Below are 24120 nucleotides of genomic sequence, written 5' to 3'. Positions count from 1 at the left end.
TGGATCTGTGGTCGGCTGATCCCACATGAAGCATTTTTCTCTGGCCCTTTTGGTTGCCTCAGAGCAGCCTTCCCAGCTTGGTGCCCTCCAGATGTTTTGGACCATAACACCCAGCATGGTTGGGGCTGATGGGAGGTGAAGTCTGAAACATCTGGAGGGCACCAAGGTGGAGAAGGTGGATGAATGCCAAGTCCTGTCTGGTATACCGAAACACCTGCCATAGTCCTGAATTAAAACCCCACCTAGGCCTCACGGTCTTCTCTCTCACACCCCTGGGGGCAAAATCCCAGCAAATGTTATCTCCCCCCCCTTTCCCCTGCTGTCACCACCAGACTCCATCCTCCAGCACTAATACACACCAATCTGGAAATAGGAGTAGACAGCCAGCGCTTCATTGACCAGACGGTCCCGTCGAGGGTTACGTGGCTTCAGATGCATGATGTCACTCTCAGCCTTCTCGTAGGCCAGGGAAACTGAGGGGAACTGAGGGGTAAGAAGAGAAAGCAGAGGGTCAGGAAGAAGAATGGAATTCAGCCCTCAGAGTGGAAGAGGTTCAACACCCCTGGCTTTAGAGGTGTGCCCACTAATCTGCTTCTTGCAAACTCCAGTCCAGGCATTTGTCACTCACAATGTCTGTGCACAGTTCAATAAAGAGGATGGTGATGCAGCCAAGGGGAAGCGGGACACTGACGGTGATGTAGATGAGATAGGGCGTCAGCTCTGGAATGTTCTTGGTCAGGGTGTAGGCAATGGATTTCTTGAGATTGTCAAAGATCAGGCGTCCTAAAAAAGAGAGGCAGAGATGGGATTTCACGGACAGTTTCCAATGTGCAGACAAATGCTCTCCCTGGTCCTTTTCTATATTCTCACAAACTTCCTTGTACAATTCCAACAGCTTTCCCCAACCTGGTACCCTCCAGATGTGTTGGACTGAAACTCCCATCATTCCCAGACAACATGGCCTGAAAGGCACCAGGTTGGGGAATTACCAGCCAAAAAGGTTTATTGTATCTTAGCAATTTGCCATTATACCCAGTTACGGGGGGGGGGGACATTATATAATTTAAAACTCTATTAATAGTCCCTCAGAAATTGAATAATTTTCCTTAGAGCCTTTAAGCTTTGTAACACGCATCTGTAAAACATTGACAAGAAATTTAGATGTTCTGAAGGATACATATTTCTCAGCATAAGACAACAGAAAGCAAACTTTTACAAGAGATGACCTGAAGGCTGAATTACAGTATCACCTTGCTGTGACCATCTCGACCCAGGACTGTTGAAACCTTCTGCAATCCTGTATGAAATGTCTAGTTTCAGACATCCCTTCCAAGTAAATGGATAGGAAACCTTCTCTATTTGGGATTCTGAGGAGAGAAGAAGGGCTCTCGACATTTGAGATGGTCCATTGATGTGGGAAGGACTTGGCTGTTGTGGGCTGCAGCTGTAGCAGCAGTGATGCCCCCACCTTCTCCCCACTGCATCTCATCCAACCCCTTCCCACTTTCAGAGGGAAGGAGCCACCTCTATCACATGACCATCTCATTGTCCCACAGTGGTGATGGCTATCTCTTGAAAGCAGGGATTCTTGAAGGCTCAGGATTAAAAGCTTTCAGTTCTAGGCACAGAAAGCTGGAACAATATCTCTGTACCCACTCCTGCTCTCTGGACTTGTATTTCCCTGATCACTTATGTCTTCTCTGGAACTCCCTGTATTTGGACTTCGGAGTGCCTACTGACCTTGCCTAATTTCTTGGAGCTCTGTCCTCACACCACCGCAAGTAGGTGAGCTCGGGCCTGAGCCTCGGCAAATGTGGTAGTAGCGACCCAAACAAAATAAATATCTCCGCAAGTGATATTTTATGTGTGAAGGATGTGTTGGTTTGGTGGGACAGCAGAAGCAGCATTGGCTATTTCTCCTTTCCGATTGCTGGGTGAGGCAATGATCATAAGCCATCCAGTCCCAGACCTATCTCCCGGACTGTCTGCTCTCAACGTACATGGATGGGAGTCTTCCTTGCCTCCTCATGATACTGGCAAGCAGAAAAGGACTCCTACACAGGCATTTGAGAAGTATGAGCTGAGCTGTAGTGCCCAAACATCTGGACCCAGACCGAGGAACCCCTCTCCCCAGCACATGCTTGGAGCTACTGCAGAGAGGAAGAGATAGCAGCTGGGGATTGTGCTTAGATCTGCGGCCTGGCAGAGAAACCTTGGCCCCACTGTAACTGTCATGTGCTGCCAGGTTTCCCTGGTGGCCATTTTGAAGTGAGGCTGTTGGGGGTGGAGGATATCAGATAAGAGCTGATAGTTTGGAGGAGAGGGTTAATTGAGTGAGAAGGGAGAGTAATTTCATGTCGTTATTTGAAGTATTTGCTGTGAGCCACCTTGGAGACCCAAATGGGTGGAAGAGAAGGGTACAAGTGTTTCAAGTAGATAATAACAAGAACAAGAACAACAGTAGCTGGCAACTAGTACCTTGAGTTTGATACCTACTCTAAGTTTAGCATGGATTCTCACTAGAAATAGAGTGGGTATTTGGGCCAGAACCTGCAGGCCAGGCTTAGGTTGCCATGGGGACCAACCCATGCAGTTCATGTCACTCAGAATGGCTGACAAGCTTACTGGCATGATCATATGCGAATATATAAGCCTCCACTGCCCCCTTTCACCACAGCATCCCATCAACAGACCTTGCTCAACGCCAGTGACGATGGAAGCAAAGTTGTCATCCAGCAAGATCATGTCAGCAGCGTTCTTGGCTGCGTCGGATCCGGCAATGCCCATCGCCACACCGATATCAGCCTTTTTTAGTGCTGGGGAATCGTTCACCCCATCTCCTGTTACTGCCACGATTGCACCCTGTGAACAAGGAGAGCAAGAGATGGGCATTCAGGGAACTGCAAGTGGTACCTAAAACAAAGTGTTGCAGTGTGGATTGTTCGTGTTCAGAGTTCGAACCAGCCAGCCACGCCCTTTTCTAAGGTACTCCATTACATCCCCCATGTAGTTTTCTGTCATCCCCCCATCCCCAACAGTCAGTCACCATTCTGTGCCCAGTGAGCATGCTCAGTCCTCATTAGAATGCTTTGGTAAGTGTCCCCCAGCCCCTGGCCACTTCGGGTTTTCCCCCTAGATTCTTTGCACTTCTTCAAACCTTGGGGTTCCCCAAGCATACTGGTTAATACCTCTGATGGGTGGTGCTGTTTTAGCTACATAAGGCTGGGCTCTTGAAGAATGATTTTGCTATTAATATATAGGATATTTCCAAATATTGGATGCACACAAAAATTGTGAATTGTGTTAAAGGAAAATGTGTCATCCAAAATAATGCTGACTTACAATACGGTAATATATATATATTTTAAAATGTTGTTTTTCAATTGACATTATTGGATGCAGAGTCCCTGATCTGGATTGGGACCATAGCAGGCAGGTGGGAAGGGTTAAAGCCTCCCTCCTGCCCATGCTAGGGTCCCAATCTGGATCAGCTCCTCTGAACAGGCCTGGCGTGCTATGGTCCATGGGGTCACGAACAGTCGGACACGACTTAACGACTGAACAACAATGAGGAAACTATGATTAGTAGCTTTGGAACAAGCCAGGATATAAAAGCAATTCCAAATGGTGGTTTTTAAGACCTTAACTTGATTCATAGCTGGAAACTATAGCTACCAGTTATGGATGAAATGGGAAATTATATGGTTAATTAGAAGCTTCTTGGTTTCATGTGGCTCCAGGTAAAGGGAGGTATGCAGGGGTTGCATACGTAGGCAAAAGGCTCATGCATCTCTCAGCTTAGTTAGATGTGATTGTCCAAACACAGCTTCTTTCTCATCCTAACCTACTTTGCAGAGCTGTTGTGAGGATAAAAGTGTGTGTGGAGGCAAACATCTTTAGAGGAAGCAAGGGATAAAAAAGAGAGTAAGTAAGCAGCATGGATGATCTGAGTTCACCCCTTTCTGCAGCTCTCCCTACAGCAGCCTTCTGCAACCAGGTGCCCTCTGGATGCTCCAGCTCCCATCAGCCCCAGCCAGCATGGCCAATGTTCAGGAATGCTGGGAGTTGTAGTCCAAAGCATCTGGAGGGCACCAGGTTGGTGAAGACTGCCCTAAGGTTTGAGGGTTCTTACCAATTTCTGGCAGCTTTCTACAATGATGAGCTTCTGTTGCGGAGAGGTGCGGGCAAAGACCATCTCCGGGTGCATCTTGAGGATCTCCACCAGCTCTTCAGTCTCCATATCTTTCAGCTGGCCCCCATTGACCACACATGCCCGAGCATCCCTGAGTGCAGAAGTAAAGAAAGTCAGAGTCCCAGGTTCACATAAACCAGAAATGTCCTCCCGCCCATGCGGGGAGGCTGTTGGCTCTAATTTTGGTGGGTGGGGTGGAGATTCCATTCTGGGCTTTAGTTACAATCAGCCAGAAATTTAAAGAAGCTATTCAAGGTGCTGGGCCCATTGTGGGGATAGGGTTCAGCAGCTTGGATAGCTCCTTTAGATGTCTGGCTGGTTATAACTAAAACCCAGAATGGAAGCTCTACCCCACCGAAATTGGAGCCCTCAACCTCCCCTGCACACATGTCACATCCCTCTTTCCCTTGGGTACACCGTATGGAAGGGCTTCTTCACACAGCACATAGCTGAACTATGGAATTAACTCCCACAAGATGTAGTGATGGTCACCAATTTGGATGGCTTTAAAAGGGGATTGGACAAATTCATGGAGGAGAAGGCTATCTACGGCTACTAGCCCTGATGGCTATATGCTACCTCCAGTATTAGAGGCAGGATGCCTATGTACACCAGTTGCTGGAGAACATAGGGTTTGCTGTGAGGAACTGGTTGGCCTCTGTGTGAACAGAATGTTGGACTAGATGGACCCTTGGTCTGATCCAGCATGGCTCTTCTTATGTCCTTAAGTTCTTATGTTGTCCAGCTATCTTGTTCAGTGTAGAGTTAGTAGTACTTGGGGGAAGTACCTTCTGGCTGCCCCGTACTCACAACTGCATGTTATGATGCTCACCGCTTGTTGACCTGATCCACAGGGATACGCAGGCGGGTGGCAATATCTTCAACTGTTTCGCTACCCTCTGAGATGATGCCCACGCTGGCAGCAATGGCCTTGGCAGTGATGGGGTGGTCTCCTGTCACCATGATCACCTGGAAAAAATGGGGAAAAGGGTAGGGGATTAAAACTGTTATTTTGGGGGTTGTCATTTCATCAGCACAGGTCTAAGAAGTCTGACTGAAGAGTCAGTACAGTGCAGTGATGTCATGGTTGGCTTTGGACTGGGGAGACCAGAGACTGGGTTCAAATCTCAGCTCTGATGCTACTTGGGTGACCTGGGGCCAGTTACACTATTCCAGCCTAACCTACCTCACAGTGGTGTTAGGAGGATAAAATAGAAGTATGCATATTGCCCTGACTTCCTTGGGGGAAGGGCAGGATATACATTATTTTTAGAAGGGTGTAGGATCGCCTAGAGTTAGCTAACATTATAGGCATGGGGGAGTCAGGTAGTGGGGCTTGCAGATCCCAGAACAGCCGGTAGCCTACCCGGATGCCTGCAGTGCGGCATTTCATGACAGCATCAGGCACAGTGGCTCTGGGTGGATCAATCATGGAGATGAGGCCTGCAAAGCAGAGCCCGCTGGTGGGGAAGTTCATTTCATCAGAGTCAAAGGTGTAGCCACGTGGGAACTCATTCTGCGGGAGGTACAGATGACAGAACCCTGTGGACAAAAGAGAATCAGGTTGAGGCCTACACCTTGGCCCATAAACCAGGCCTCCTCTGTCTACCATTCAGACTCACCCACAATTCCACGGTCACTTGGCTTTCTCTGCCCCACCTGTATGTATCGTCATTTCCTCAACCCACAGGCATCCCAGAAGTTGACACTCTAGTAGCTAGGGCTGGTACCAGTCAACTGGCACCCTTATGATGAGGCCACCACTTAAAGTGAAGCCATCACTTAGGACAATGCCATCACTTAAACTGGGGCCATCACTTAGGATGAGTCCATCACTTAAATTTCCTACAATGCCCCCAATATAGCATCACTCCAAGGAATTGTGGGAAATTTAAATGGCAGTTCCATGCCACTCATGAGAGCACTGCTGCCACTGCCAGGTAAGCCCAGTGAGGGGGACCCACTACCGGAGGACAGGACCCTCCAGAGGTCACTTTGCCGAGGACCCACCCAAAGCTGGGACAGGCCCTGCTATTAGCTCAGTGGCAGACTTTGCCTTTATTGAATCCCAAATTCAATCTCTGGCACCATCCCCTCTTACCCAGTACACGCTCGCCCAGTCCACCAAGGTCCATATAAGCTGTTTGGAAAGCTTCCTTCCACTGCTCATCAAGGGGCAACTCTTGGCCCTTGATCATGATGGTGGAACAACGTTCCAGGATGCGCTCGGGAGCACCTTTCATCACCAGCAGGTGGCGCTGGTCTCTAGAGTCTTCTAGCTCGTGGATGGACAGCTGTAATGGGGTGGGAGAGGAGAACATGGAACGGATGAAGATCCACTCATAAAAGTATATTCAGCTGGATCCAGATTTAGTAGGGATGTTCGGATTTTGTTAAATCTTTTCCATCTTCGTTTCACGGATTGTCAGGCATATTTCGTTCTGTCATCTCCTCATTGATGGAATTGGATTTTTGGTAGGAGAATTTTGTACTACTTGTCCTAATTTGCATGTGTGGTTATGTGCAGTTGCACATGTGTGCGAACACACTAATCCACATTAACTAATGCAGATTAGCACTAATGTGCATTACTTAATGCAAATTTGTGCAAATCTCCCCGCAAGTTTTTTGTTTTTTTTTTAATGTGCAAAACCTTCCAAAATTTGCATTTTCACACTTTAGCCTTTGGGGTAAAATGAACATTTTTGGTTGGTGGTTTTTCTCTCTGTATTTTTGTATGATTAAATTTGTGTACAATTCCCAGAAAACTGTCTGCAAGTGTGTGGAATACGTGCGACTCAGAGAAAGCAGGTCCACTGGAGAATCTGTGGGTTGGATTAATAGAAATCCAAACTGATTTGAATCCATTCTGGATTTCTCTATTGTCCCTAGTCATCCTTAGCATAGACCCACTGAAATAAATGGGACTTGAGTTAGTCATGCCTCACTTCTCCCATTGATGTCAATGGGTCTACTCTAACTATGGCTAAATCTCGATCCAACTCCTCACATTTTAGCTACCTGTCTTTTGGCACCAAACTGAGGGGTGGAGGACCGAGGCCTGTTCTGGACATACAGCAGAACTGAGTTTCTAGGATCCTGAGATGATGGAGTATACTGCATTGGTCCAGGATGCAGATGAGGGATGCCACTTTTGAGTGCTTACCCACGTAAAAAATGGTTCCACAACAGCAGCCCTTAGGAAAACAGGGCCTCCCTCGATGTCCAAAGGTGGACACCTTAGTTAGTTATTAGGATCTACTAAAATTTTGCATGCAGAAAGTCACTGAGTCAGTTGCTGGCATCTCCAGCTACCTCAAGTAGCAAAGCTGAGAAAGGCCTCTGCCTGACCCCTTAAAGATCTGACCAATCACGGTAGAGAATTGGGACTATATGGTCCCATGAATAGACAGACCAGTCTATTTCCAGTCTGTGTCAGTTTTGCATGCATCTATTCATAAGTCCATTCTGTCCCATTTCCACATTAATCTGTACATTTGTGTTTTTTTAAATAAAAAAACCCACTAAAAATTCATATTTTGGTGTGTATTCCCCTTTGCACAAAATATGCACAAATAAGCATGTTTTATCTCAAAGTGTTCATTTCTAAATGTTTTGTGTCCTCAAATAAGCATTTTCAAATCATTTGGGTAACTTATTTCTGAGCTGAAAACTGAATTGCGAAATTTGGAAAAATGGCAAAACCCGATGGATAATTACATCCTGGTTCCCACACATTAGTTGGGGAGGTGTGTATCAGGTCAGTTCTTCTCAGAATTCACAAAAAGACTGAATTCCTCAAGTACTAAATTTCTCAGTCCCTAGCAATGGGTTTGTCTCAGCATAATGCTGCTCTTGTGCAGTTAATTCTGAGCTAACTGAACCAGGGCTGCCATTCAGCCCTCTGTAGCCGAGGGAACGGGACATCAGCTGCTGACCTGGAACTTGTTGGTAGAGTTGAAGGGGATCTCACAGACTTTTTTGTGCCGTTCCCGGTATTCCATCACGTTCCCCAGGGTGATCTCGGAGAACTTCACCAGGGCGGTCTCTGAGGCGTCTCCAATCACAATCCGCTGGGTGAGGAGGATATGGAGACAGGTGAGTACTGTTGAAATGCTGAGTTGCAGCCCCATTTAAGGGGAAACACACAGGGCTGTTCCAGATGACATATAGAGATGCCATATCCAAGAAAGAATCTGGCAGCTCTACATGCAGATTGGCTAGAGAGAACAGAGTCTCTGAGCATGAGCAGAAAGTCTTCTCTTCCATGTGGCAGGGGAGTGATACAAGTTCTCCTTTATGGGTCTTGCCAGCTCCGCCAAAGGACCAGCACTATACAGCTTCCTATTTATTTCAACCTTCTTGCCCAGAACTTGGGGCAGTACGCCTGGTACCCCCTCCCATTTTAACCTCACAACAACCTTGAGTGGTAGGTTAGGCTGGGAGACAGTGACCAAAACAACATTGCCCAGGGTGCTTCCCAGTGGAGCAGGGATTTGAATCCAGGTCTCTTTGGCCTAAGTCTCACTCTAACCACTGCACCACACTATGTAAGGGCCTTTTAAAAGACAAAATCCTGTAAAATAATACAAAGACCCTGGTGGCATCACTGGGTGCCAGTCTCCAGTTGCTCATGCCCTGCCAAATCATTTACATTGGGCTGGATCTAGGATCTGCCTTCCGCAAGAGGAAGGGACCTTCTGTGGGAGGAATGGCTTCGCTCATGGAAGGTCCCTCCACCTAGTTTCTGGGGATCCCCCCACATCACAGCTCACCCCATTCAGCAGGGTCTCCTGATTCTCTGTGTAGCATTTTCAGGGGGCTGAAAGGGCTTCCATGGGAAAGAGCGGGGAAGTCCACTTCCGCCAGAGTTTATCCAGCTTGAATCTGGATACAACTGATTTTTTTTAAAGTGAGTATTGCAACATTTTAACTGCGTTTGTTGCCATTTTATGACATTATTTTGCTAAAATGGCCTGAAACATTACTGATCAAACTAGATGTGAATTCAATAAATATTATTTATATTCCATCTTTCCCTTAGGAAGCTCAAGGCAGTGTACATGGGGTTCTCAGTGGACCATCCAGACACTGACTGCTTAGCTTCAGCTAAATGCTGCCCTATTTGCCTTTTAATAACAATCATGTGTGCCAGCCATTCCCCTGGATCTTTCTTACCTTTGGCACAGGTACATTATCCTGGCCTGATTTGAAAAAGGCACGATTGCAGAGGCTCACCACTTTGCATAGAGCTCTCCATGTCTCTGATGACTGATCGAAACTCTGCCCTGGAAGAGAGAGAGAGACAGAGAGAGAGAAAGAGAAAGTGAGGGGAGCAGTGGAACTGATAGTTTTTCTATGTTGTAGCATGCTGCAACCTAGCTTTGACCAGTCTTATGCATTGACAGAACTTGTTCTGCCTGGAAAGCTGCTGTCAAATGAAAGTGTAAACACCAAGTGTAAACAGCAAAGCTTGTGTTTACACAACAGTGGGATATCCCGGGAAAGCAAGAATTCTTTCCCAACACTTGGTGTAGTCTCTGTTAGCAGAAGTGACCGAACAACAAAGCCTGGATCCAGAAACTGAAGGGCTTGGTAAACTTTACTGAGTCATAAACAGAGAGACCCCTGGTTAAGTAGTAAGAAGTATAAAACAACAGGACAAATCAGGGCAGGCTTCCAACAGAAACCACCACTGTTATTAAACATAGTGAACATGCGAGTCTTTTTAACACAAGAAGCCCAGGCTAAGAAGGAAACTTTTAATCCACCCTGTCCTAAAGGCCAGCCCTGTCTACTAGTCTTTGTGTCGCAACTGTTTCTGGCCTGCCCCCTGCTAAATACAATTCTGTACCTGACTGGTCTTCTGTGGTATCTGCGGTATGAATTTGGTTGTCAAACCAAAGATGAGAGACGGTCATACGGTTCTGTGTGAGGGTCCCAGTTTTATCGGAGCAGATGACTGAAGTAGAGCCCAGCGTCTCTACGGCCTCCAGATTCTTTACCACACAGTTCTTCCTGGCTAAGCGTTTGGCTGTGAGGGAAAGACAAACCTGAAAAAGACAGAATGAGAGAGAGAGAGACTGAATGTACAAAATGTAGGTTGAATACATCAAGTTGTATAATGAATGTATGAAGCTGCCATTTGTCCTTCAAGCTCAGTATTGTCCTACACTGACTGGCAGTAACTCTTCGAAGTTTATTTATTTATTTGATTTATATCTCGCCGTTTTTCCTCCTTAAGGAACCCAAGGCGGTGTACATCCTCCTCCTCCTCTCCATTTTATCCTCACAACAACAACCCTGTGAGGTGGGTTGGGCTGAGAGTCTGTGTCTGGCCCAAAGTCACCCAGTGAGCTTCCATGGCCGAGTGGGGACGAGAACCCGGATCTCCCGACTCCCAGTCCAACACGCTAGCCACTACACCACGCTGGCTCTCAAGTTTGAAGGAGATGTCCTGCTATCTGAGATGCATTTAAATGGAGGTGCCAGGGATTGAACCCGGGACCTTCTGTATGCAAAGTATGTGCTCTCCCACTGAGTTATGGCCACAACGCCTTGGACTCAACTACTCCCTCTATTTCCAATGCTCAGAGGGAGTGCTGTTGTTTATGTAGCCAAAATGGCATCATCCACACACAAGAGCAGCAGACTTGTGGATACCTGCAAAAATCTTTAGGGAAAAAAACCCTAAGTGGAGGGGGGACCCCAAAGCAGCCCAGTGAAGACAGACTATGCTCAGTAGCCATGGAATACTGACTGACTGTTGGGAGAGGAAAAAAAAAAAAGGAAAACTGGGAATACAGTGGAGTATCCTGGAACTGGGCGTGAGTGACTGACTGGAACTCTGTACAGGAGCGCTTCACGCTGCAACATTTTGTTGCAGTCCCGCTTGTTTATTCTAATTCTAATTTTCTAAGTTGAAACAGCAGCAAATATTTGGAACCTCTGTGGTAATTGGGAAAGCATTACCCACTGAAGTTCTGCTTGCCATTCAGCTGTTAATGTTACAGGAGCCCTGCTAGAAACAAAGACAGCAAACCTATCCCCTGGCAACATAGCCGTTCTCCCCAGAAGCAATCCATGCACAGGGAGGGGTAAGATAGAAGACCACCAGCCCCAACGAGGCTAGCACTAGTTTAGTTCTAAGTAGCCATAGCACACTAGGGTTGGCTGTGGGGTGGGGTGAGATGACATTTTTGTCGCCTGGAAAGAGTCCCCCAACTGATGGAGAGGGATACTTACGGTGACAGTTGCCAGAAGGCCCTCAGGGACGTAAGCCACAACAATGGCCATGAAGAAGACCATGGCCCTGAGGAAGGGGTAGCCAATCACCATAGCGACCACAAAGAAGGTGGCTCCAAAGAAGATGGCCAGGCCGGCGATGATGTCAACAAAGTGCTCTATTTCGATGGCGATGGGCGTTTTCTCGTTCTCCACGCCCGAGGCCAAGCTGGCGATGCGCCCGATGATGGTGCGGTCCCCAGTGTTAATGATGATGCCGGTGGCAGTGCCTGAGGGCATGTGAGAAGATACAGAGCTCATTGGGGTTCATAACCATCATACCCAACCTCTGTGTCTAGATGGGCATGCCCTCTATAGTGTATTTGCCAAGAACACTACTTTCATGCCAGGCTGGGCAGACAGTGCATGTCCCCTTTAACAGCCCTTGTATTTGCCAAAAGACCACATTCTCCATTATAGAGAAGCAGGCGGGACATACGACTTCTGCCACTTCTCCAAATCCACAGGACGAGGCTTTTGGTGTTAAATATCAGTGACAGAGAGAAAATACCACCCCAATGGAGGGTGGCCACTTATGAATTTCCAAAGAAGAGGAAATGCATCACCAAAATATTACGCCAGTACTTTTCCAGCAGCACTGGCTGCCAGTCCATTTCCGGGCCCGATTCAAAGTGCTGGTGTTAACATTCAAAGCCCTTAACGGCTTGGGGCCAGGTTACCTGAAGGATCGCCTCCTCCCATATGTACCTGCCCGGACCTTAAGATCATCGTCAGCGGCCCTTCTCCGTGAGCCCCTGCCAAAGGGAGTGAGGCGGGTGGCTACTAGGAGGAGGGCTTTTTCTGCTGTGGTACCCTGGCTCTGGAATGAGCTCCCTAGTGAGGTTCGCCTGGCGCCTACATTGTATTCCTTTTGGCGCCAGGTGAAGACCTTTTTATTTTCCCAGGCATTTTAGCATTTTAGCCTTCTAAATTTTTATCTTTGCTGTTTTAAATCTGTATTTTAAACTCCTGCACTGCTGCTAGGTTTTATTGTGGTTGTATTGTTATATTGTGGTTTTAATGTTCTATATATTTTAAATTGTATTATTGTGTGTTGTTTGGTTTTAATTTTTGTGAACCGCCCAGAGAGCTTCGGCTATTGGGCGGTATAGAAATAAATAAATAAATAAATAAATAAAAATAGAGGACAGTGATTTGCATAAAATGTGCAGATGTATAGATGCAATTTTAGAAATAGCTACTATAATTTAAATAGAAATACAGCAATCACACCATAGTGTAACCAGGTGACCTGTGTGCCTACCTGTTCAGTCTGCTGTCCAGGTGTTAACTGGTGATGGCTCTTTATCTTTAAACCAAATTTGAACTGGACAGCTCTTCTAATAGAGGACAATTTCAAATAGAGGGCAGTCCTCTTGCAGCCCTTCAAACAGAGGACTGTCCTCTGTAAAAGAGGAGATATGGCCACCCTACACCAATTCTAACCTCACCTCTCTGCCTTCCTAGGCTGGCCAGCAATCACTGCCCATCTTCTGAGGTGCCCAAAACTATATGATGTTTACACCAAACATCATTTACCCCAGCTACCGATGGGAGGGATTCCCCCTGCCTGTCAATCAGTAGCTCCCTGACCATACAGAATAAAGGTGGGGAGGCTTTTACTCTGTTTTGTCTTCAAATACAAGGAACTGCAACAAGTCCCCTGTGAGGAATGGTTACATTTGGGGCTTTTTGACTTAGAGAAAAGGAGTGTAACGGGTGGGGGGCATGATAGAGGTGTATAAAATTATGCATGGTGTGGAGAAACTGGATAGGGAGAAGTTTTACCCCCTCTCTCATCATGCTAGGACCCGGGCAATCCAGTGAAGCAAAATGGTGGGAGATTCAGGACAGACAAAAGGACGTACTTCTTCACACAGCACATTGTCAAAGTATGGAATTTGTTGCCACAAGGTATGGTGATGGCCACCACCAACTTGGATGGCTTTGGAAGGGGATGAGACAAATTCATGGAAAATAAGCCTATGAATGGCTACTAGTCATGATGGTTATGTATTGCATCCAGTACTGGAGGCAGTAGGCCTATATATACAAATTTCTGGGGAATCTGGGCAGGAGAGTATGACTACATTCATGTCCTGCTTGTGGACTTCCCATAGGCATCTGGTTGGCCTCTGTGGGAAGAGAATGTTGGACTAAATAGGTCTTTGGTCTGATCTAGGGATGGGCGAATCCTCCACGTCCGGTCTGGGGTGTGTGTGTGTCCTCTGCGGGGCAATTTGGGCTGCTTGAGGCCCCGTGAATTCTCTGGAGCCCTGCCGTGTCTGCTGGAGTTGGCAGAGTGGCTCTCCATCTGTCTAAAAGATGTGATAGGCTAATGGTGGCTGCCATTAGTCTGTCGCGGGAAAATTACAGCCTTAAATGGAGTATTTTATGCCATTTGTGGCCATAAAGCACTTACTTCTACCTCCATTGCAGCTGTTTACGGCTGTATTTACATAAAAGTAAGTGCTTTACAGCTGCAAATGGTGTACAATATGCCATTTACGGCTGTAATTTTCCTGTGATAAGCCATTAGCCTATTGCATTTTTTAGAAAGCTGGAGAGCTGCCCGGCGGGAACTCTTATGGATGCGGAGGTAAATGCGGCCGGTCCTCTGTGGACTCTGGAGGTTGGATTCTTTGGACACTGGCCTCATTTGAGATTTCTCCAGCATCCCTAGTCTGATCCAGCAGGACTCTTTGTATGTTCTTAATTGGACACTCACGGGGACTCATGCTCTTTACATGTACCTTTTGAGAACTAGCTACATAATTGCACGGTAAAGGCAACGTAGAAGTGGTTTTTAAATTTTATTTTCTGTTGTATTTTGCCTGATTCCTCTATGATCCCTTCCCTCCATTTATGTTTAATAAAATATATCTTCAATTGGACTCTGCGGGGTGTTGGCATACCATAAACACCCAAGACGTTATCTCCTGCACAGCGTGTGATGCTACATGCATTGATCTAAGGGGGAGAAGGAAAAATGGGCTGAACTCTCTCAGTGGCACCTGGGAATTTCTGCTGGCAGCGCTCTTCCCTAAAATGAAGAGTCTGTGGGTTTCTCGGGATTCCTTCATCCTATTCCCCAGAATATATTTGAAGGGTGATGGCAGATTTGAAGGAAGAAGTGTTAAAAGGCTGCGTACGTCCTTCTTCACAACCACCCTGTTCATGGTGGGAAACCAGCTGTGAGGAATGCATGTGGTTCTGTGCTGGGCCCTGTCAGCTATGCAGATCAGCAGGGATGGTGAAGAAACTTGCCACAGGAAGACCACAGGTCCCGCCCAGAGATCATGCCCTCTTACCTTCTAAGCACATGGTGGAGAAGAAAGCAATGTTCCTTGTTTCCAGGGGGCTCTCGTGAGTATACTCTGGGGTTCTTGCTTGGGGCTCTGATTCTCCTGTCAAAGAGGAATTATCCACCTGAAAAAGAAGAAGAGAGCATCTCTATACCAGCCTAAAATCTCTCATTTAAAACGGGACTTTCTGCTTCTGTTTTAAATGCAGGATCACGACCGACTCCCTTTACACGTGCTTCCTTCCTCCCCTTTTCCTGCTCCTTTCCCCACTATCTGAGTCTTCCATATGTTTCATTATACAGCCACTAGATGGCGCTGTGGTCTAGCTTGTCTTATTGCTGGTTTTCCTCTTTTATGAGGGAATTCAAGTGGAACTCAAGTGCTGCAATTTGATAGCTCATAATCTCCAATCTTTTAAAAAATGGAATAAAGGTCATTTAGTGCAGGAGACGCCCTGGAGGTTGACGACGTCATCTAAAGCAGCGGTCACCAACCTTTTTGGCACCATGGACCGGTCTCGTGGAAGACAATTTTTCCACGGACCAAGGGGGGGATGGGACTGGGCCGCAATAGCAGTGTGGGAACCCCCCTTACCTTGGGCCCAGGCGGGGGGAGGTGATCTGTCCCTCCCCCCCCGGAATCCTCACTGGCCCTGGCCGGCTCCGCTCCGCGGCGAGTCCGTGGAGCTGCTGGCTGGCTCCGGCTGCTGGCGGACCTCCGGCCACTGGGACACAAGTGGCCAATGGATTCCGGGGGGGTAGGAGGGACTGATCACCTCCCCCCCGCGGACCCAAGGTAAGGGGGGTTCCCACACCCCTCCTGTGGCCCGGTTCCTAACAGGCCATGGACCAGTACCGGTCCACGGCCCAGGGGTTGGGGACCCCTGATCTAAAGGACCTGCAAACTTCTGTGAGTTACCAATCTCACTAGCAGGATAAAAGCTCCTTGTGAAGAAGCCCAGAGAAAAGCATGGCTCATACATGCGCTGTCCCATGCATGTGGCTGTTTAGCGCAGAACAGCACAGGCTCTTTGTGTGGATCGGTTCCTCCACACGGTTTGGGCAATTTCATTTTCAGCCATGTAATCTTAACTCCCCATTGCAATATACATTTTCTTTCCCCATCCTGTAAAAAAAAAAGAAAAAAATTTGGGGTGGGGGGAGAGCATGCCCCCCACTTCTTAATAGGAAAGTTCTCCAGATTAGGATAACATTTGTATTTCTGAGCCTTGGATTTGTCTGAATGATTATCTAACACATTTGGGGTTGAATCCTGGACATGCCTTCTGCGAGAGGAAGAGCTCCATTCATGGAAGATCTCTCCGCTGCCATGGGAAAGAGGGGGTGGGGAGGTCTACTGGCAGCACAGCTGATCCAGCTTAAATCTGAATCTAACTTATTTTATTTATTTATTTATTTCATTTCTATACCGCCCAATAGCCGAAGCTCTCTGGGCAGTTTAGCCCTTAATATTTTAGATTTTTTAAAAAAATTGTTACATTTATATCCTGCCTTTCCTCCAAGGAGCTCAAGGCAGCTTACATGATCCCCCTCCTCTTCTTTTTATCGTCACAACAACTCTGTGAGGTAGATTAGACGGGAAGTCAGTGACTGACCCAAAGTCACCCAGTGAGCTTCATGGCAGAGCAGAGATTGGAACACGGGCCTCCCTAGCCCTAGTCCAGCACTCTAGCTGCTACACCACACTGGCTCTTATACTGTATATTATAGAACAATATAAAATCATATAACAAATTTAGAATTATTTGATAGATAAATAGATACTAACAAATCCTTAAGTCAAAAGCCACATGTTATGTAGCCACCTTGTGCAACCCCCACCCCAAACCAAACACACACACACACACACACACACACCCAAGGACAGCTCTGCTGGATGAGACTCAGGGACTTGTTCACACAGTGGCCAACCAGATGCCTCTGTGAAGCCCACAAGCAAAGTTTGAAGGCAGCGGCCACTTCTTTGTTTGTTTGCAAAATGGCATGGAGAGAGGGCGATGGTGGAAGAGAAATGATGGGCAGACGAGGGGTTGCTTAACCCTTCCCCAGCCCATTGTTTCTCCCCCCACCCCGACACCCCTGCTGCCCCCGCTCAAGCTGGCTTTCCAGAACTATGTTTGTCTGGCTCACTAGCTGGGTGAACAGCAGCTGATGGGGGGCAGAAATTTGCATAGATAAACGAGGTGTCAGTGGTGGTGGGGAAGGGTTAAGCACCCAGTCGCCCAGCTCTGCTTCTCTGCTGCAACTGTAGAGAAGACGCGGCTGTCAGGCTTTCCGCACAAAAACTGCCCATGCAACATGACAGTTCCCTTCGCAATGAATCTCTCTCCCCACTTAACAAACCAGCCAGGCCTTATAGTTCTCTCCAGCAGGGAGCAGTAGCCACACATTTTCTCCAGCGGCAGCAGGGGGAGGTTTGTTGTGAATGTGCTTCATTTCCCCCACTGGCCTTGTGTACCTTGCACCCCTGCCCGGTGATGATCCTGATATCTGCTGGGACTCGATCGCCCCCTTTGATCTCCACCAGGTCACCCACCACCAGCTGATTGGCATTGATCTGGAACTTGTCCCCATCCCGGATCACCGTGGCTTGCTGTAGTTGGGAGAAGCAAGAATCAGGCATAAAAATCCTAAACGCCAACACAGTCATTTGAGGTTTGGAATGTAAGACGTTGCTTTAGGACAGGACAGACTGTGTCTGGGTTCATACAACATGCTAACGTACACTCAGTGGTTGAGTGTGGGTTGTTGTTGAATAGTGGATGATTGATGATGATGAACATTTCTATACCACCCACTAGCCAAAGCTCTCTGGGCAGTTTACAAAGATGAAAAACATTAAAAATACAGTATGCAGACTTTAAAATCCATTTACATAAAAACCCCATGAGCGGACAATATACACAAGATAACATATATCTAAAACAATTTCAAACAAGCAATCTCAAACAACCATAACCATAAGGCAATCCATGATCAATTAAAACTTATCATATGCTGCCAAATGCCTGGGAGAAGAGAAAGGTCTTAACCTGGTGCAGAAAAGATAACAATGTTGATGCCAGGTGGGCCTCATCAGGGAGATCATTCCAGAATTGGGGGGCCACCACCAAGAAGGCCCACTCTCTTGTTGCTGTCTTCTGAGCTTCCCTTGTTAACCATGCAGTGTGGCTTATTTTTCTCAAACAAGCCACCTTTAGAACCCAGGGTTTGTTGTTGGGTTGTTCAGGGTGGTTAACAAGCCACACTATATGGTCAAGAAGCCACCCTGTGGAAAGCACGCTGCGTTCAGACAACACGATAAACCACAGTTCAACAGCAACCAGTGCTCAACCACTGAGTGTGGGTTAGCGTGTCGTGTCAACCCAGGCATTCTGTCTCTCTCATCCAGTATCGTCTACTGTGCCTGGAAGTGGCTTTCCAGGGTCTCAGACACACGTCCTTCCTAGCAGTTGCTACCTGATGCTCTTCACTGGAGACGCAAGGGATCGAAACTTCTTCAAGCTCTGCCACTAAGCCTAAAGTCTTGTCCCATAACTCTTCTGAGAGTAAGGCGCAACTATCCCTGGGAAAGAACCACACAAGGGAGGAGGGCAGGGTGATCAATTGCAAAGTAGTTTGCAGAGAAATAAGTTACTTCAGGGTGAGAACTTTGACTCCAGGGTAGTTTGCTCATCTGTAGGGGTCAGGGAGAAAGAGGCTGAGACTGGAGGCAGCAAAACAGTCCTTGTGCTAGAGCCTGCCGCCTCTTGCTTCATGGGAAGACCTGCTCCTGGGCTTTTACTTGTTGTGTAAAAGAAGTTGTTGTTGTGTAAACGAGAAGGAAAAAAAAGCCATTTCAGTGGGTGTTGGTTTTTTTCATCATCCCTGCATGCAGGATGGTCTTAGCATGAAGCAACAGAGCACAGTGGGGACCATGTTCCTGTCTCCAATCTCAGTCTCTCCCCAAGACCCTACAGATGAGCAAACCACCCTGGAGGTCAGTGCTCTCACCTCGGGCTGTCTTGGTTGTCAGTATCATCATGCCAAGCAGGAAGAAAGTGTGTGTGTGTGTGTTTTAAATCATTCATCAGGTTCAGATGTGAGATAGAATGTGTCCTCAGATGCTTGTGTGTATGGACTCTGTTTTTTGTTATTTGTTTTAATTCTAATCAAGGGGAGGCAGGCCAGGCCACCACAGGGCTTCTAGTCACACAATTAAATTAACGTCTAGCTTGGACTGAAGACGCCTGTTGCTACGTGCAAGGCATCTTAATGCACTCAGTAAAATTCCAGATTCGGCATCAGCTTGAATTGCTGTCTGAAGGAAGAACTGGGTAGAGGGAGGAGCCCTGCTGTTCAGGCCTGGATATTGTTATCTGTTAGGATGGCAACTTACAAATCGCCAAAACAGAGGAAATGCATTGCCATAAAAGAGAACAAAAGAGGGCCTTGAGACACACACACACACACACACACACACACACACACAGATGATAGATGCACATTTGGAAATAATCGCTATAATTTAAATAGAAATACAATGCACCTCGCCAGAGTGGAGAAAACTATGACTGAATGATCTATGCATGTGTCTGCCTAGTCTGGTAACCAGGGGCTAACAACTGTTGATGGGCAACTTCAAGGCCCCCTGCTCTCCCTTGTTAGGTTTTTTAAATTATTTAAACTGGACTTTAAGTGGACAGCCCTTCAAATGGAGGAATGTCCTCTCTAAAGTAGGACACCTCCCCACCTCCCCGTTTATCCACCATTTTGACTTCCAGGTGCAAAAAATGATTAAGGTCAGCCGTGCCCAAATAACACAAATATTAGGGCAAAAATGGGCTATTAACTCACAGAAGCATCTCTCTCAATTTTTTTTTTTTTTCATGAAAAGCAGTCTTGGGAGGCTGCAAGTTTGATCCGGAGAGTGCCAAGATACGGGAGGGAGCAGAAGGTTGAGCAAACCTTTCCTTGCCAGCCCTTTCCCCACTCAAAATTGCTACCCACTCCCTGTGAATTTTTCCCACCACAGGTGAAAAATAACAGGTATCCCTTGTGTGTCTGTGAGAACAGGAGGAAGTGTGGGTGATGGGGAAGCAGTGTGTGTGTGTGTGTGGGTTGAGTAGAAAAGCAGCCCGCATGGAAAGGGTTAAGTGCCCCCTCCTCATGTCCTTCTACTTCTGGTTGTAGCCCCCTCCCCAGGGTATTTTTCAATAGGTTTTTTTTTTAACAAGAATTGTCATTGGGAGAAAATGCTACATGTGTGTGACTGCGTAATGTCAAAATGCTACGTGTGTGTGACTGCGTAATGTCAAAATGCTACGTGTGTGTGACTGCGTAATGTCAAAATGCTACGTGTGTGTGACTGCGTAATGTCAAAATGCTACGTGTGTGTGACTGCGTAATGTCAAAATGCTACGTGTGTGTGACTGCGTAATGTCAAAATGCTACGTGTGTGTGACTGCGTAATGTCAAAATGCTACGTGTGTGTGACTGCGTAATGTCAAAATGCTACGTGTGTGTCCATGTGTCATGTCAAGTTTGGCCCTACAAAGTAAAGGAGCCTGATCTATTTTTTTTAATTGCTGGTCTCATCCATTACTGCCTCCAGCCACATTTGCAGCTGTGGGCACCCAGGACCTTTTCCTTACCTGTGGCACTAGATTCTTGAAGCTTGCAATGATGTTGGTGCTTTTGAATTCCTGATAGTAGCCAAAGCAGCCGGTCACAACCACCACAGCAATGAGGGCAATAGCCAAGTAAAGCTACATAGGTGGAGGGTGGGAGGGGGAAGGAAGCAAAAGGTTATTGCCAGTCTCCTGTATTACCATCAGGGTCGGCGTCAAGGGTAGGCGTGGTTGGGCATCTGCCGAGAGCCCACAACCTAGCAGGGGCCCACTGACAACAGCTCCCTGGAGTTGCTCCTCCTCTTCACCCTCACAACCTGTTCGTTCACCTGACTTTTGCTTTGGCCCAGACAACAGAAGTGGTGAGGAAGAGCAGGAGCCCCTGCCTGGTTGCTCACTGGCTCTCTGCCTGCCAAGTAAGCGAGCGGTAGTGGTGATTAGAAAGAGGATGAAGAGCAATCACAGATGGTGACAATGGTGGTGAGAAGGTAGGCTCACTGAAGGGGAGAGCCCATTGAGGGTGTCTTGCCCAAGAGTCCTCCAAATCTGGAAGATGGCACTGATTACCATGTTGTCTCAGCTACACCCCTTCAGCATCCATTTGCACATGGAAATAGTCTTGTATTGCTGGGGAAGCTAGCTCCCAAATTTGTCCCCTGCCACTGTTCAGTCCTTCCAGCATCCTCCTGGATCCTGTCATGCTCCCTGCTGGAGGAATCCTCCTCTGAGGAGGAGCTGGAGCTCCCAGAGACAGACAATCCCAAGGAGCCACCCATGTCAGGAGTTCTGAGGGAGCCTGGGCTCTCAGAGGAGATCACTGCTAGTCCATCCCTGCAGGAAGAGGGGAATTTCACCTCTGAGGCAGAGGCTGGGCAGCCACCTAGCCCCTGAGAGCATTGCTGCCTCAAGAGGCAGGCCAATAGGGCTCCTCTGAGAAGGAGTGCTTGATTACAAAGGAGGACTCAGGAGCAAGGCCCTCCTCCTGAGGAGGACGTTTGCCAGAGGGCCTATAACACACTGCAGCTGAGCCCTGGGTGGGGCTCAGAAAACTCTGGCTAGATAAGCCTTCAATTTTATTTATTTATTTATTTATTTATTTATTTATTAAATTTATTAATCGCCCATCTGGCTGGTCACCCAGCCACTCTGGGCGATGTACAGCATATAATAAAACAGTTTAAAACTATAAAATTATACAATAAAAGCGTTTTCTAAAATACCCTAACCCACCCCAAATGCCTGCCTGAACAACCACGTTTTTAATGCACGGTGGAAGCTCATTAAAGAGGGGGCATGGCGGAGTTCCCTAGGGAGGGAGTTCCACAGAGTGGGGCCACCACAGAAAAGGCCCTCTCCCTCGTCCCCACCAGTCTAGCTGTCCTGGCTGATGGGACAGAGAGAAGGCCATCCGAGGCTCATCTTGTCAAGCGGCCTGTCTGGTGCTGCTGGAGGCGCTCCTTAAGATAGGCTGGGCCGGAACCACATAGGGTTTTAAAGGTCAAAACCAACACCTTGAATTTGGCCCGGAAAACAACTGGAAAACAGTTGTTTAGCCTAGCTAGTGCTGGAACAATACTGTTAATCAACCCCTGTGCCTTATACCTTGCTTTCCAGACTTTGCCTTGTGATTGACCTTCCGTGCTACCGACCTTTGGACTCCTGACTCTGCATCTGGACTGTGTATGGTAACTTACTGCTTAACTGTGCTTTGACCTTTACTTGTATCTGGACCACTCCTGCCTTTGCCTATCCCATACTGGACCAGAACTTTTGCGCATGGCCTTGCCTTTTAGATTGCTCCATAATTTGCTCGAAAACCAAGTCTGATTCAGCCATAGTAGGACAGGTTACTTACATCGTCCGCACTGGTCAGACTGCCTTGCCCGCACTGGATACCAAAGGCGATGAGGCAGATGGCAGCTGCCACCCACATGAGACACTGCAGTCCTCCAGCCAGTTGACGGGCAAACTTCACATACTCGGGAGTGCCCTTGGGGGGCTTCAACTCATTGGGGCCATCGCGAAGAAGGACCTCTCCTGCCACAGTGCTTGTCAGACCCTGGAGGTGGAGAAAAGGGTAGACAGGACAATCAGAGAAACTTCCTGGAGCGGCTTGTTAATCTGGTATTAAAAGGGTTAAATAATGTTGCTAACAAAGACCGGAGATGGCCAATTTGATCTGGAATGAATGACCTGCATGAGGGTTTGGGGGAGACCCTTTTAAGAAGAGCCCTTAAAAGACCCCAGACTCATATTTAAGAATCAGTCTTATATTCCAGACTCTTGACCCCTAGGCGAGAAGACCTTGCAGTTTTGAGTCTATGCGGATCGATGTGATTTCACTAACTGAGACTCTAACTAAGATTTTCTTCTGTCTTTGAAGAAAGGAAAAAAAATGCAGCTGTCTTTACAAGCAGCTTCACAGAGCTTGTTCAAGGCCACGGAGTGCTGGCAGAGTGTATGAGTGAGAGGAATAGAAGAACTGAGCATGCTCAGATGCCCGCTAAGAGGAGGGAAAGTACTGTTTTGATCCACCAAAGTTACCCACTGAAGCACTTCGGTGCAAGTTCTGTGCAAGTTCTGTGGTTAAACCAGATCAGATTTACACGGCTTACGTATCATCAGTAAAATGAGACAGTCTCTGCTCTCAGGCTTACAACCTAAAGAAGACATGACACACAAGGAAAACGTATTGGGGAGGGAAGAGGAAAAAAATGGGGAGAGCAATCCTATGGCTATTAGACACTGTCTAGAGGACCATAGGATTTTTTGGTTTACTGGCTCTGAGCTTGTAGACAGTGCTTAGATCCAGGAAATCGTGCTCCCCTCCCCCTCCCTCTCGTAGCCTGCGCACAGAGAATCGCAGGGGCTGCGTCTTTGTGCTCATAAAGCAGAGTGTGGAGAGGGCAAAAACGGGGCTTCCTGCGGGGAGGGGACCACAGAAGCCTCTTTACGCTGCTTCTTATGGGGTCTCCAGGCCTGTTTCTGCCTCCTCTCCAAAGCCCCAGCTTAGATGTGCAAAATTGCCTGTCTAGCCAAGAACGCAGGGCGGGCGGAGGGCAGAGAAGATCTCCTCCGTGCTCCGCCTGACCCACATAGGATAGCTGCAAGCCTATGATTTCGGAGGCTGGCGACTATCTCGAAAGGACTGTGCCCATAGTCTTTCAGCAGGACTGATGGAACGGCTCTGCTTCCCACTGCCATCTCCCTTAGTACTGCTTTGACGCTTCCCATGATCTTGGTCTAAGTAAGTTACTCTCCATGCAACACATTTGCTGTTTTTGTTCTTTTACCCCTAGACCCAGACAACTACAGAGTTCCCTATATTAGGACTAAAATGAATGTGGATGGGAGGAAAGACTTGTTAAATTTTTTGAAATTAAAGAAACCCCCACAAGGCTGGGAATTTGTAATTTAACTTCAAATCTAGAAATGGCAAAATGTCGATTTCAACATCTTAATGGATGGTATTTAATCTTTGGCACTGCTCAAGAAGACTTGCTCAAGCAGAATTGAGCTTTCGGCTGGAAGAAAACTCATTCTCTAGGAAATGAAATTATTTCAATAGTTTTAAGCCCTGCTTCTTTCTCAGGAAACATGCTAGATTAATTATTTTGTTGCGATTCTCCAGAGATGCACTCCCCCCCCCAAATGATGAAAATACGGGGGGAGGGCAGGAATTTTTCACTCACATTTTAGTTGAATTTATA

At 47.3% G+C, this 24120-nt stretch overlaps 1 protein-coding gene across 1 annotated transcript in view; it reads right to left on the bottom strand.

Annotated features, from left to right (window-relative positions):
• The window catches only part of ATP4A (ATPase H+/K+ transporting subunit alpha), a 31796-nt gene extending 8952 nt beyond the window's left edge, over positions 1 to 22844 (bottom strand). The window contains exons 1-16 of the mRNA XM_084815361.1: positions 22604 to 22844; positions 22266 to 22469; positions 20435 to 20548; positions 17260 to 17394; positions 14788 to 14905; positions 11438 to 11706; positions 10047 to 10245; positions 9371 to 9480; positions 8131 to 8265; positions 6294 to 6486; positions 5559 to 5734; positions 5025 to 5161; positions 4133 to 4283; positions 2694 to 2862; positions 629 to 783; positions 360 to 483 (exon numbers count right to left, since the gene is read on the bottom strand). Coding sequence (XP_084671487.1) covers positions 360 to 483; positions 629 to 783; positions 2694 to 2862; positions 4133 to 4283; positions 5025 to 5161; positions 5559 to 5734; positions 6294 to 6486; positions 8131 to 8265; positions 9371 to 9480; positions 10047 to 10245; positions 11438 to 11706; positions 14788 to 14905; positions 17260 to 17394; positions 20435 to 20548; positions 22266 to 22469; positions 22604 to 22609 — 2395 coding nt within the window. The 5' untranslated portion in view covers positions 22610 to 22844. The remainder of the gene's footprint in view (positions 1 to 359; positions 484 to 628; positions 784 to 2693; positions 2863 to 4132; positions 4284 to 5024; positions 5162 to 5558; positions 5735 to 6293; positions 6487 to 8130; positions 8266 to 9370; positions 9481 to 10046; positions 10246 to 11437; positions 11707 to 14787; positions 14906 to 17259; positions 17395 to 20434; positions 20549 to 22265; positions 22470 to 22603) is intronic.
• Between the last annotated feature and the right edge of the window lie 1276 nt (positions 22845 to 24120).

The sequence above is a fragment of the Heloderma suspectum genome, chromosome 10 (assembly GCF_057233095.1).
Source record: "Heloderma suspectum isolate Gila_16-S chromosome 10, 16-S_ref, whole genome shotgun sequence".
In the NCBI taxonomy this organism is placed as follows: Eukaryota; Metazoa; Chordata; class Lepidosauria; order Squamata; family Helodermatidae; genus Heloderma; species Heloderma suspectum.
Note: the sequence above shows the minus strand (reverse complement) of the source record. Positions and strands in the feature narration are given on the sequence as shown.